We start from the raw sequence: 15,302 nt of genomic DNA on the forward strand, positions 1-15,302 counted from the left end.
AGTTAGTAATACGACTTTAAACAGTTACAAAATGCCGTTGTTTCGTAAACAAAAAAGTTGGGTCTCAATTAAATTAGTTCTTCAATTAATCTTAGTTCTTTTAAATGTGGTTGTGGGCAGAAGTTTTGTTCATTGCCATTAGAAAAAATAAAACCTAATATAACAATATAAAAAACAATAAAAAATAATGCAATATGGAAGAGGGATAGTTCAACCAAAAAGGAAATTCTCTAATCATGTACGCACCCTCATTCCATCCCAGATGTGTATGACTTTCTTTATTCTGCAGAATGCAAAGAAAGTTTTGTAGAATATTTCAGCTCTGTACATCCTCACAATGCAAGTGAATGGTGACCAGACTTTTGAAGCTCCAAGAAGCACATAAAGGGTTTATAAAAGTAACCCATATGACTCCAGTAGTTAAATCTATGTCTTCAGAAGCAATATGATAGGTGTGGGTGAGAAACAGATCGACATTCAAGTCCTTTTTACCATAAATGTCCATTTTCACTTTAGTGATGTAAAAGAAAATGAAAGTGGAGAATAGTAGTAAAAAATTAATACATCTTTATCTGTTTCTAACCCACACCTATCATATTGCTTCTGAATATATGTATGTAACCATTGGAGTCATGAAGGATTACTTTTATGCTGTCTTTATGTGATTTTTGGAGTTTCAAAGTTATGGTCACCATTCACTAGCATTGTATGGACCTACAGAGCTGAAATATTCTTCTGAAAAATAAAACAATTCAGAAGAAAAAAAGGCAGATGCATCTGGGATGGCATGAGGGTGAGTACATGATAAGATCATTTTCATTTTTGGATGAACAATCACTTTAATAGATCTATTAGGTGTAATATACTACTTTCATAATAATATTTTAAGAGAACACTGTAAATTTGCTATATGCTCTTACACTAATCACCACACAAATTTACAGTCTCCTTTAGTTAACTTATTTAGATTGCACAATCAAACAAATAGAGGAAACAAAACTAGTTTATAAAAACACTTTTATTTTATAACAAAGCCATTCAAATTACATGGAGAATATGACATAAACAGACTCAGACAGTAACTACTTGTTGCTTAAAAAATTACTGTATCTTTTTTTTTTTTTGTGATTGTGCTGCTTCTTCTACAACTGTTCCAGCAGATATTTTGGGTTTATTAGGGTTATTGTTTAACAGCCAGTCAGCAAGCCACGTCTGTAAAAAAGAAAGAAATTATACAGAGAAAAGTAAATTAATTAACAGTATAAGATTAAAGGAATAGATCATCCAAAATGATAAAATCATTTACTCACCCTTATGGTGCGATATATGATGTGTGTGTGTGTGTGTGTGTGTGTGTGTGTCAGTGTCTATACAATGTGATTCAATGGGGTCCAAAATGTTCAAGCTCCATAATTGATATAAAGTCTGCATAAAAGTAAGCCAAACAATTTGATTGCTCTAATTTGTCTTTTCAAGCGATCCGTTTAGTTTTTATTTGAAGTTCGATTACACTTCCTCACACTTGTCGTATGCACAGAGCGCTGTACACCAGCTTTGGAAGTGTAATCAAGCTGCAAATCATAATCACCTATAAGATTGCAGATGGAAAGATTTTTTTTTTATTATTTTTTTTTTTTATTATTGTCTTCCCTTTTCTCCCCAATTTGGTATGCCCATTTCCCAATGCTTTCTAGGTCCTCATGGTGGTGTAGTGACTCGTCTCAATCTGGGTGGTGGAGGATGAATCTCAGTTGCCTTCGTGTCTGAGACGTCAATCCTCGCATCTTATCACGTGGCTTGTTGAGTGCATTACCGCGAAGACCTAGCGCATGTGGAGGCTTCACACTATCCTCCTCGGCATTCACGTACAACTCACCACGCGCCCCACTGAGAATGAGAACAACATTATAGCGACCACGAGGAGGTTAACCCAACGTGACAATCCACACTAGCAACCGGGCCAGTTGGTTGCTTAGGAAGCCTGACTGGAGTCACTCAGCACGCCGTGGATTCGAACTCGTGACTTGAGGTGTGGTAGGATGGCAAGATTTATAGTGAAAAAGGGGTTACATTTTGGTTTGTTTCTCAGCCAAAACTAATTGTATCACTTCAGAAGTTATGAATTAAACCACTTGAGTCGTATGTATTACCTTTATGCAGCATTTCTTTGGAGCTTGAAAGTATTTGACCCCATTGACTTGCATTGTATGGACAAGAACACCTTATATCTCAATCAAAATATCTTCGTTTGTGTCCCGCAGAAGAGATAACGTCATACAAGTTTGAGATGACATAAGAGTGAGTAAATGATGAGAGAATTGTCCTTTTTGGGTGAACTATCCTTTTAAAACAATGACATCAAAGAAGAAAGGAAATTGGCATGACTGTTTTAAGATCTCTAGTGAATTGTAATAGTGTTTAGCAAAACGGAGTTCGAATTTACATAAAGTATTACATAAGGATCATAGATATTACATAAGGATCTGCTGGTTTCCTCTTGCACAGCTCTGTCAGTCCATTGAGAAGTGTTGGGCTGACATACCGGCTCAAGTAATCTTTGGTTGTGTCTCCCATCGGAATGTGTTCAATCACGGCTGAGAATTATGTGACAAATTACAAAAGAATCAGTTTATCCTCTCAGATTTGTAGTATTCGTAGCCAATTCTGTTCATGAAAGACAATCATACTTTGAATAAAAATATTAGGTTGTAGAGAGTTCGCTTTACTCACAGTTGGGAAAAATGAATCTGATCTCTCTCTCAGCTGCAAAGGAGGATTCACTTCCGTGCACAGCATTCCGAAGGTCACATGTGCCAAATCTCGCTCGCAGACTGAAGACAGACATTCAGTCCGTTCATGTTCAGTCAGAAGTATATCCCAGAAAAGAAACATTTTAATTGAGTATTAGAGTAGCAGGAAGGAAGAACATGACACAGATTATATTTGAATGTTGAATACAACCTTGATTTGTGAAGTTTTTAGCCTGAAATGCATAGTCTAACTGACACATGCTTTTATTTGGGCATGTCTTAGAACATGCATAGGAAATACTGTGTTAGTTGATGCTACAGTACATGAGAATACAGCTGCACAAGTCAAGCGAGAGAGAGAGAGAGGATTCGTCCAAATGAAATGTGTTTCATTACCAGTCAGGATGTGTCTCTCTGGCCTTAATGCTGCTGACTGGTCCCATTATAGTTTTCCAGGTGGCAATAGCCTGATGTCTGGCCAGTGCTAGAGCAACAACCGGTCCAGAGCTCATGAAGGCAGTCAGATGGGGAAAAAACAGCTTCCCATAATGCTCAATGTAAAAGTCACTGCATTGCTCGGGACTCAGGTGAAGCTTTCGTTTCTGTTACATGAGAAACATGACAATGATAAACACATAAGATGAATACAAATATATGGGTCATCCTAAAAATAAGAGATTTTCTGACTTGCAAAATGTTGGCATTTTCAATTAAATTCAGGCCAGGGTAAAAGGGCCAACTTGACTGTTGATCTGTATTTTATTATTTAATTTTGTTTCACAAATGAAGCAAGGGCTGTAACACCAGTGATGATATCATCAGGGACAAATTCTTTTGATGATGGTGATCAGACTGAAATCAATAAATTGTACCATTAAATCTTTTTTATTATTATTATTAAAATCTTTCACATGAACATTAAAAAGTGCAACACCAGTTATATATTTAAATGAACCATGTTAAAAAAATTACAGTTAAAATGTAAATTGAAATCTTTTTCAACATGGAGGAAAATATGCATATTTGAGCAGCCTTTTTTCCTCTGAACTTTGATCTTGAAAATTGTTTCCCACTTTTTGTATTTTCAAAGCACAATTATTTTTAACATTGATAACACCAATGACATGAAATCAAGGGACAAACATTCTTTTTAAATTATTAGATTAATTCTATTGCACCCTTGTTAGGTCTTGCACAAATGCTTGACCTGAGAAAACAAAATATTTTTTTCAAGGTCAAACCATTTAATATTATTTAATAAATGGTTAGGTTATACATTGATGCCTTTAAAATTGGGTTTTCATGACTGAAAAGTCAAGGGACATGTTTGTCTACATATTTTGATAATGAGCCATTTAGCATAGTTTGCATCTTTCTGTTGTGTGGTATAGTGTGGACAAACAGGAATTGGTTTGCTCTTGAATATGTAAAAAATATTATTTTATATACTCTAACTGTAACCCATTTTTGTAATTTGAACAGTATCTTACTGTAATATGTACGTTTAGACAGTATATTACTGTACATAGCAAAGGATTATGGGAAAATATATGGTCACTACTGTAATTCTTCTCTACTGTAAATCCATTTACAGTAGCAAACCTGCCCACGAAAAACTGACCAAGGGAGATTTCTTTTCAAGTTTTTTTTTTAAACTGTTTGGTGGAAGTGGCAGTAAAAAGACAAAAGAGAAAAGATGTACCGGTAACTCAACTAAAAGTTTAGTATATTATTTCTATTATTATTTAATGTTAAACGAAGACATTTTCAAATGTATTCACTTGTCAAGTTGACTTGCTTTTTTCCCACTGTCTTACAAAAGATAACAATTAACTGTTAGCCTGTGTATAGCATAGTACTTAGCTAAGTACTTAAATGTAATTTGTCAGTTATAGCATTGGTTATTGATATCCACAAAATATTATTCAAATATTAAACAAAATATTTTTAACCATTTTTTCATAATATATTTGATAATTTCATCTTATTTTATGATGTTAGTGTAAAACAGGTTAAATATTGTTTGTTAATGACTAATCTATATGTTCCTTAAGTTAGCTAATCAGCAGGAGTCTTTGGTAATGTTTACAGTAAACTAACACGAGCCACTGGAGTAAAGTGAGTTAGGCAAAGACTGAATTTTATTACAATATTTTCAAATTTTTAAATGCATCTTTTTATTTTCAAGTTTGTGGTCTGGATTGTGTCGTTTTTGATGTTGGAAGTATCTTTTGGAGCCTTTTATCAGGCTGTTGGCAGGGGGTGGTCGGTTATTGCCATTGCTGTGTCGAAATGTTTCCACGTTGGGATCTCTTTCTCCTCAGCAGATCTGTATGGTGGTAACAGTATCTAACAGTAACATTCCACCCACCCTACCCCATCCCACCCTACCTTACCCATCCTAACCTTAACTCTAACCTAACCTACCCTACTCTACCCTACTCTAACCTACCTACCCTAACCCTTCCCTACCTACCATAACCTATACTACCCTACCATACCCTAACCATAACCCCATACCCTATCGGGGCTAGGGGAAACAGATTCCGACAGGGAACACAATTCGATACAACATCGTCATAACGGTGATAACATCAACTGGTGAGTAAGCTATCATCAACTAAATTAGCCGAAGTAAACTTTTGTATGTTTGCAACGTCGGAGGTGTCTTTTGGAGCCTTTTCTGGTGGTTGCCATTGAGACAAACATAAGATGAATAAACTGGTGATGAAACCAGTGTTATTTGACTCAAACGTTACATTAATATTAAAACGTTAACATTAAATCAGTAGCCTCTCATCGCTCTATCATCAACAGACTAACATTATGTTTCAATATGCTTGCTGCATTCAAAGTTGATGGTTAATATTTATCGAGCAACTAGTTTGTGGTAACTGTGAAGATAGTCGCAAAATTTGTGTGCAAACAAGGTAATTTATCTGTGTGAATGCTTTCCAGATTTTACCAACATATCAAAATGCATAGGAACGTGGCTAATTCTGGATTCCGCTGTGCTTTGCCGACTTGTCCTAGCAGTTCTCTGACTCTGCCTGAACTTATGTCACACATGCATCAGAAGCACACACAGCCAAATAAACCTAATGTTAGCTGAAGACCTGCTCAAATGAATGCAGTGATTTGTCAGGTTGAGGGATGCAACCTACATCTCCCAATTTGCTTAGCTTGTGTGGCCATTTAAAATGGCATATAAGAGATGGGAAAAAGGTTACCTGCCCATTTCCCAACTGTAAAAAACCTTTTCATGTGAAATCATCTTTCACATCCCACATTAGCAGGAAACACAGAGACACTGTGGAGAAACCTGCACAAGTAGATAATGATACATCAAGCTGTAGGCATGACAGTAACAGCCACGATGACAGTCATATGCATTTTGAGATTGAAGATTATTGCAGTGATATAGAAGACACGTTTTTGACAAATTTGGCACAGTTCGATTTGAGGATGCAAGCTAACCAGCCACCATTATCCAAAGGTTAATAGAGGAATTCCAGGTGATGCTCGACAGCAACATGGAACACATCTTTTCAAAACTGAGAGATGAATTAACAAAGCTGAATATGTCATTCATTGATATTGATAACATCATAGCTGGTCTAAACAAGAACAATCTTCTGAGGTTGTATAATGAGGAATTAATTAGGTCTGATGAATCTCGGAACACATATTTCAAGAGGAATTTTAACTATGTGGCACCTAAACAAGTGTATTTGGGAAAAATACCAAAGGAAAGGACTGCTTTGCAGTATTTTCCAGTAAGGGAGACCCTCAAAGTGCTTTTGAGCCATGAGTCAATCAAAGCACAGTACACTGAAGCAAAGGCACACGGATCAGATTATCCACATTTACTGGAGGATGTAAGGGATGGCAGGAATTTTAAAGCAAGGATATTTTTCAGCCCATTTTTATGTCCTCAGTGTCCATTATCTTGCACCAAGATTCCTTTGAAGTGGTAAATCCCCTTGGCTCAGGGAGAAAAAAGCTCAAGCAACTCACTGTTTACATGTCTTTTTCATAAATCTCTCCACATAGTAGTTCCTATGTAAGGAGGAAGATTTGCAGTTTTTCGGGAAAGAGAATGTGTTTGGTCCTCTTGTAAGAGATTTGAGGGATCTTCAAGATCTCGATCTGTGTGCCTTGTCAGCAGTCATATCACCCTGTAGCTCAAGACTGGTTGCCCACTAAACCTAAGCAGGGTTGAGCCTGGCCATTACCTGGATGGGAAAACTAAGGTTGCTTCTAGAAGAGTGAGGCCAGCAAGAGGTGCTCACCCTGCGGTCTGTGTGGGTCCTAATGCCCTAGTACTGTATAGTGATGGGGGACACTATATTGTAAAGAGGCACCTCATCTCATCTTTGGATGAAATATTGAACTGAGGTCCTGACTCTCTGTGGTCATTAAAGATCCCATGACACTTATCAAAAAGAGTAGGGGTATAACCCTGGTGTCTTGGTGTCTTGGCCTTTATCAATCATGGCCTCCTAATAATCCCCATCCATTAATTGATTCTATAACTCTACCCTCTGCTCTCCACCAATAGCTGGTGTGTGGTGAGCACACTGGGGCACTATGGCTGCTGTCGCATCATCGAGGTGGATGCTGCACACTGGTGGTGGTGGAGGAGAGTCCCCTGTTCACTGTGTAAAGTGCTTTGAGTGTAGTGTCAGAAAAGCGCTAAATAAATGTAACGTTCTTTCATTCATTGAAGAGGCAGGGGTTGAGCTGGATAGTTGTCAAATAATACAAGGGGAAGTGCTTGCAATAGCTGGAGATAACCTTGGGTCATGCATGTTTGGTGGCTTCATAAAGAACTTCAGTAAAAAATAAATATTTCTCTCACTACTGTGTTATAGTCAGAGATACTTTTCAAAATGCTCCAACAGAATTAGGCCTCCCACGCACAAAGCAAAGTTACAAGAACTCTTATTGAGCTTTCAAGATACCATGTTCATGGCATAAAATTTGTCTCTTTGTTTAATAACCTGAAACACTTCCATGTATGTGACCCAGGACTCCCGCCATGCTTGGGACATCACCTTTTTGAAGGTGTCATTTCAACAGATCTGTCTCACTACATCAAGCAGCATGTCACTGTGGGAAAGCATTTTACTTACAGTCAGCTGAACAGGAACATAATCATGTGAAATTTAAGCAAACAGTCAAAAGTTGGGGGGTAATGCAGCTCAGAACTGGTGTTTGCTCCATATATAACTATAAACCGTCGCTTCCGGTCAATACGTGAATGTTTCTTGACATCATGCCAGATTCCAAGCATCTATCGCATAACGTAGCGGAAAAGTCCATCTCCTCTCCTCCTCATACATCAAAATCCAGCGACATCTTTGTGCATAATTTATATTCCTAATTTGTCCATAAATACATTATTTGAGAAAATATGACAATAGTTCATCTGTTTTGATATTCATTTGATTGATCAAATATAATATATATATATATATATATATTCTTGTGTAAGTACATTGAAAGCAATTTAAAAAACCAGAGTCAAATTCCTTGTATGTGTACAAATACATAAAAGTTGATTCTGATTCTCCAACAATGTAGTAGATGAGGGATGTGAGGTGTATCGGTGGGAAAATGCACTTTGGTTTTGTTGTAATAGCCAACCTGTCTAGGCTGAAAAAGGGCAGCTCAGTGGTAAGCATTGTTGCCTCAAAGTAAGAACGTCCTGTGTATGCATCTGCCAATATAGGCCCTTACTGTGAGTTTCTTTCTGTTGCTATGCTTTCCTCCCAAAGTCTGAAGAAATGTATGTTAGGTTAATTAGTGTCTATAAATGTTTGTTATATATGTATTTATTTGATATGTACAGACTGGCAACCCATCCAGGTGTACCCATCCTGCCTCTTGCGCAGTGTAAGAAGGTATAGATAATGGATGGATGATTGGGTTAGGTTATAAGGCACCACTTGGTGTGAAATTTAAATGCTGACATTTTGTCCAAATGGGGGTTGCAGCAGTAGGGAACCCAAAATATATTTTGATGTAATGGATGGAGCTTCAATGATTTGAATGTGATGGATCATCAACTAATTATGTACCTTCCCTTTTTACAGTATTGTCAGTCTCTCATGCTACTTTATCTAGCACTATTTGTGTTTAAAAATAAAAATGGAGGTTACAGTGAGGCACTTATGGAAGTAAATGGGCCCATTTTTATAGGGTTTAAAGATGGAAATGTGAAGCTTAAAATATAAAAGCACTTGCATTCATTCTTCTGTTAAAAATGTGTATAATTTGTTGTTTCTAAGTTGTTTAAATCGTTGTTTTTGTTGGGGTTTATGACAGGGTTTACATCGTTAGATCGTCATGCAATGAAGTTGTAATAATGGATATAACTTTACATGGAAAAGGTTAGTAAGCAAATTTATCACAATCATGTTGCACACATATTGTTTACGTTTTATGGCCAAACTTTTGAAACAGTGAGTATTTTAATGCTGTAAGTGCCTCACAGTAACCTCGATATCTTTATTTTTTTATGATTTTTTTTTATTTATGATTTTTTGTGATAATCAACATTGTGCCAGAAATGCTGTATACTCCTAATTTTTCACACAGGATTGAACAGAAAAAACAGCTTAAAGGTCTTTAACCCTTAAACTCAGGTCTTTAGTGACCCGGGACCTCATTCACCCCTTGTTCCTTTTTGGAGTTATGCTCAGACACACCTCTTTAGTATTCCTCAAACTTTCTCTTCTGAATTTTGTGACACACACACACACACACAAATTGCACTTCCAAAAATGATATTTTTAATGATTATTTTATATCCATATAAGTTTACTATCACATAATATACAAGCTATTTTTTACTCAAGGTGGCACTTTTGTTTGATTGACTTGATTTACATTTGATATTGATATTTGATGAAGAAGCAGCGTGGAAGTAAACTATAGCAAGTGTAACGTGAACAATATATGACTTGTCATTTGGGTGTACTGAAATGATGTAAGTTGTGCATCTATTTAGACTCAAATGGTGACCAGTTACATCACCTTCAATTAGACATTCATTTCAATTTGAACATAAATTTGAGGATATTGAAGGGGAAAAAAGTCCATATTCAACTAAAGGATTAATAAATCCATAAGTTTGTTTATCATCAAGCAGTTACATAACACCATTTAATACAGAGAATTGTGTTCATCTTGCCATTAAACACCTGTTACCTTCTTAGATGACGCAAAAGTGTTTTTACCTGCAGGATTGTGAACCCAGACAGAAGAATTATGTCCTCGACTTCATCAGCTTTATGGATGGCATCAGGTTTGATTAAAGCCAAAGTTATCTCGACGAAGATACGAGGCGCAGACATCTGCTTTTCAGGATTATCTTTTCAACGGGAATTTGGCGGATTACATACGTGGTAAGGCGTTTCTCCAATAATTATGTAAACGCAAATATTTATATAGGCCAAGCTATCAGGAAAAACAATGCAATTATTAATTCAGTTAAACTACAAGTTTATATAAATTAAGCGTCTGTCAGGTTCCGTGGAGTCGTTTCTGTTGGCCTTGTTGCTAGGTTACCAGGTTACCAAGACGGTTATGACGCGATCTAGTTGATTTAAGAGAAGTTGCAGTCTAACTTCAGGATTAAAGGAGCATTATGTAATACTGTACTTAAAGCATAAAATTATAATATTGTAGAGATTTAGGAAACGTGCTAAATTGAAACACTGGCTTCTCCTAAATCAGTGCTACCATAAACAGACTGATTTTCAACAATAACTTCTAATAAACATTTAAAACAGACCTACAAGGTTGTTGTTCCTAGAAGGTAATTGCTTCTGTTGAAGACATCCTTCTGCGATAAAATAGCGGAATTCATGGTAAACAACTACATTACCCAAGTTACAAAAGAGAAAGTTTCGCCAATCAGAACAGCGGCAAACGAAAACCCGCCAAACGAGTTTCATAGGAGCGTGCGCTTGCTCCGACACACTGGGAATTACGCAATTGAGTCGGAGTCTCTTAACTTTAAACTTAATATTTTGCAATAAACACTAAATATTGTTTCTATACTTATAATCAGGTTATATTCACTCATCGTTTTTTACTCAATGACATCATTCGCAATGCTCCATGGGATTGTAGTCCATGCCCTCGAGAAAGACAGCAAGTACACAGCCTTGTACATTGTCTTTTTCCAATTTTCAAATACTTTGCTTCAAAACAAAGTTTGCATGTTGTGATTTTCCTCACAGCTGGGTGGTTTATGACTTACAACTCTTTTATGAAAAGTCTAATGGGGAAAATATTTAAGAATAAGCAGGTAGGCACTGCTGTGCTCTATCATGACTTGAGGAACAACAAATGACATAGTAAAATGAATGAGTCTAGGCCTTTTTAAAACACTTTATTCAGACATTAGATTAGGAAAGGTGTCTATCTGGTTCCAATGGTCACCTGCCACACTCTGATCAGGTTATCAGTGTAGCCAGCAAACAGAGTCTGTGAAGACAAAACACAGGAATTAATTCTAAATAGACAATGCTTCAGAAATACTTGATTTAAAAAGCATTTTAAAAGCATCTTACTGCCCCCTCATATTTGCAGGACTGTCATCATAAGGTTTCAGATGTTAAAAGTGATTGGGAATAATCATCGGGGGCACGCTGGTCAAACCAGAACAACAAACCAAAAAGCCAATCTAAAATAAAATACAAGGAATGGCAGGTACTAAGAGTGCTTTGAAACCTACCTGTCCATCAGCAGACCAGGCCAGAGAAGTGCACTGAGGCGGTTCAGCCTTGCTGTTGGTGGTGGTGATGATGTCTTGTTTCAACTCATCAACAATGATCTTGCCCTCCAGATCCTGTCAAGAGAATACAGTCAGCTCTGCAACAGTAATACACGAGTGCGTGATAGTTTACGCTGAGAGTACTCAGAAACAGCCTCTTTTATCATCACAGAGTTACAGAAGGCATTAAGAGTTTCATCACTGAATCCTGTGTGCTGACTTTACAGTGTTTTGATGTTAGATATGTAAAATGCATATAAAAGCAACTATCAAGCTTGTGAAAGGTCATTGTTCTGCAGTGTATGTGAACTCACCCAGATCTTGATGCTGGGTCCAGTGGCAGCACACAGCCAGTAACGGTTAGGGCTGAAGCAAAGGGCATTAATGGTGTCACCACCATCCAGGGTGTAGAGGTGCTTGCCCTCATTCAGGTCCCACAGCATGGCCTGCCCATCCTGAAATATGATGAGCAGTCAGAACAAACAAGTTCAATAAAATTGGATGTTTTTTTTAAAGACTTAAGGAATATTCCAGGTTCAAAGCAAGTTCAGAATTATGAACAGCATTTGTGCCATAATGTTGAGCTCCAGAAAACAGAATTGATAAACAGTACGTTTGGGTTACAGAGATGCACTTATATTGGAAGTGAATGGGGCCAGTCCATTAACGCTAAAGCACAGAGTTTCAATAGTTTAGCTGCAAGCAGCAAACATTACACATGCCAACATGAGTTTAGGAATTTTACCAGCATTGGATAGAAATAAACACAAAAGCTCAGTAAGTGTTCTAAATCACACAAAAATTATGCTAACATGCATATGTCACATCTTGTGGCTATACTTTTAAAACGGTGAGTATTTTAACATTATGTCCTGGTACCATTCACATCCATCGTATGTGCCTCACTGTAACGAAATTATAAAAAAAAAAAAAAAAGGGGTGAGTCAATTTTGTGGTTATGCCACAAATGCTGTTGTTTGAACTTGTATTGAATCCAGAATATTCCTTTTGACATGTTAGTGTTCAGAAACAGCCTCTTTATCATCAGTGATGCAGATAGCATTGAAGTTTCATCATCTTTAACACATTCCCTTTCAAGGCTCTTCACTCTGCATCATGCCGTCTCCAACCTCTTATCTACAGTGACAACCAACGACAGAAATAACAACTTGCCTTCCCACCAGAGGCACACAGAGAACCATCAGGAGACACGGTCACTGTGTTCAGGTATCCAGTGTGGCCAATGTGGTTGGTCTTCAGCTTGCAGTTAGCAAGATTCCATACCTATAACAAATACATACATGAAGTACAAAATATTATGACTGCATTATCAAACAACAAATTGGATCATGCAATTTGTCCAGACCACAATGTACACTTGCATGTTAACAGTCTCAATCCTCTACCCATCATAATTGCAGGACTTGTCATCAGAGCTCAAGAGCTTAGACATGAAAAACGTGGATTTTTGTAATCACCGGGTAGTTTTTACAACATGCTAAAATTCAAACTGAGCAACAGCAGCTCTGTGAAAAGAGATCTATAAAGATATCCTTTAATATACAACCAGGGGTCTCACCTTGACCATTTTGTCCCAGCCGCAGGACACAATGAGGGGGTTGCTGCTGTTGGGAGAGAAACGCACACAGGATACCCACTCACTATGGCTGTCATCCTGTGGAGATGGACAAAGATAAAAAAAAAATTATTACTAAAGGGGGGTTAAAACAAACTACTCAAACTCATATGCAAGTGTCCTGGTTTATATTGAAAGAACATTCCATGTTAAAAATAATCTGGGTTACAGTGAGGCACTTACAATGGAAGACAATGGGGCCAGTACATAAACATTAAAATACTACCCGTTTCAAAAGTATAGCCACAAGATGTAAACATTATACATGCAAACATTATTTTAGTGTGATAAAAATAACTTACTAACTTTTTCCGTGTAAAGTTATATCCAGTAATAAAACCCCATAATACCAGTATTGGAAATAACTTTACACAGAAAATCACTAGATTTTATCACTATAAAAATCATGTTAAGATTCAACTTTGTCATTGTGCAGAGTACAGGTACAGGGTTAATGTAATGCAGTTGTTTTCGCACATCCCAACTAAGCTGGGGTCAGAGATGAAACGGCACCCCTGGAACATATAGGGTCAAGGGCCCAACAGTGGTATTTTGATGGTGCTGGGGCTTCAACCCCCAACCTTTCGGTCAGTAAACCAGAGCCTTAACCGCTGAGCCACAGTGTGTATTTTTGGGTTTATGCACTGTCCCCATTCACTTCCATGTAACCAAAATGATGCCACAAATGCTTTTAATTCCTGTAAACTCGACTTTATCCTCATAAAGTGTCCACTCGTGAACATATCAGCATTTATGACTTTGTGATAGGATTATGGAGGTGTGTACCTGGATGGTGTACTTGCAGACTCCCAGGGTGTTCCACAGCTTGATGGTCTTGTCTCTGGATCCAGACACAATCTGACGGTTGTCAGCAGAGAAAGCCACACTCAGAACATCCTTGGTGTGTCCAACAAAGCGGCGGGTTGTTGTGCCACTATTATAAGAAAAAGAGTATGAACAAAAAAAATAAAATATGGATCTGCCAACTTTTAAAGTGACATTTATAAAGGTATTCCATGCACATTAAATTTAATCAGACTGAGTGCCAATCTCATGATCCAATTCAAACTTACATAAGTCATGATGATACAGATAAGGTTTATGTATTGTGGCTATACTTTTGAAACTGTTTACACTTGGCCCCATTCACTGCCATTGTAATTGCCTTATTGTAACATCAATTTATTGTTTTTCTTCAACAAGCGACCAATCCAAGTTAGTTTTTTTTTTGGAAATCAACATTATGCCACAAAACTCAACTTTAATTGAACCCAGAACATTCCTTGAAATCATAACTTGTCTGGCCCAATTCACACAAAACCACATACTTTTAGGTCAGAAAACAGTTTAAGTTCAGAAACAGCCTCTTTATCATCACAATGACACAGAAGACATTTAAGTTTCATCACCACATAAGAAAACCTCCTTAGCCAAGATCAGGCCTGACCACATTTAGAGCGACAGAAGCACACATGCCTCCTTTAAACACTCACGTTGTCAGATCCCACAGGCGCAGGGTACCGTCCCAGGAGCCAGACAGAGCGAACTGCCCATCGGATGAGATGACCACGTCACTCACAAAGTGAGAGTGACCCTTTAGGGCGCGCTGGGGAATGCCATAGTTGGTCTCATCACGGGTCAGCTTCCACATAATGACGCTCTTGTCTGTAAGGTGGACAAGGCAGATCATCACATCGCTGACCATTTCAAGCAGTATATGCTGACCTATACACATTTTGGCAGCTGGAGGTTTTCCTTCAATATCATGTTAAACACGGGCTACTAACACACTAGTCTTTACAAGATTATTAGTTATGTCCAAAGCCGGACCTCTAAATGCAAGCCGAATCTACCTGTATCTCTATTATGCGGTATAATCTAAAGGCCTCGTGTTGGCGAGTACTCGGAGCACTTACCCCGGGACGCGGACAGAATTATGTCGGGGAACTGAGGTGTGGTGGCGATTTGGGTGACCCATCCGCTGTGACCCTTAAGGGTACCTCTTACTGTCATCTGCTCGGTCATTTTAGCGCAGGATAAATTCACCTATAACGGTGGATGGAGTTGGATTTTGTCAGAGGGTTGAGTCCTCCGATACCTCTCACACTGTAGCAGGAGGAAAAGGAAA

At 37.7% G+C, this 15,302-nt stretch overlaps 2 protein-coding genes across 2 annotated transcripts; both read right to left on the reverse strand.

The window, feature by feature from the left end:
* Positions 1 to 1,000: 1,000 nt before the first annotated feature.
* LOC127659476 (nucleoside diphosphate kinase homolog 5-like) lies at positions 1,001 to 10,504 on the reverse strand. Its single transcript, XM_052149324.1, has 5 exons — positions 9,995 to 10,504; positions 3,147 to 3,352; positions 2,731 to 2,831; positions 2,476 to 2,594; positions 1,001 to 1,212 (listed from the first exon to the last, which is right to left on the reverse strand). Exons 1-5 carry the CDS (start codon positions 10,109 to 10,111, stop codon positions 1,102 to 1,104), a joined length of 654 nt encoding a protein of 217 aa, XP_052005284.1. The 5' UTR covers positions 10,112 to 10,504; the 3' UTR covers positions 1,001 to 1,101.
* A 635-nt stretch (positions 10,505 to 11,139) lies between these two features.
* Positions 11,140 to 15,302, reverse strand: rack1 (receptor for activated C kinase 1). The gene is made up of 8 exons (XM_052149322.1): positions 15,091 to 15,302; positions 14,668 to 14,839; positions 13,961 to 14,108; positions 13,118 to 13,213; positions 12,712 to 12,822; positions 11,853 to 11,993; positions 11,500 to 11,613; positions 11,140 to 11,249 (listed from the first exon to the last, which is right to left on the reverse strand). Exons 1-8 carry the CDS (start codon positions 15,197 to 15,199, stop codon positions 11,184 to 11,186), a joined length of 957 nt encoding a protein of 318 aa, XP_052005282.1. The 5' UTR covers positions 15,200 to 15,302; the 3' UTR covers positions 11,140 to 11,183.

Source organism: Xyrauchen texanus, chromosome 19 (assembly GCF_025860055.1).
Source record: "Xyrauchen texanus isolate HMW12.3.18 chromosome 19, RBS_HiC_50CHRs, whole genome shotgun sequence".
Taxonomy (NCBI): domain Eukaryota; kingdom Metazoa; phylum Chordata; class Actinopteri; order Cypriniformes; family Catostomidae; genus Xyrauchen; species Xyrauchen texanus.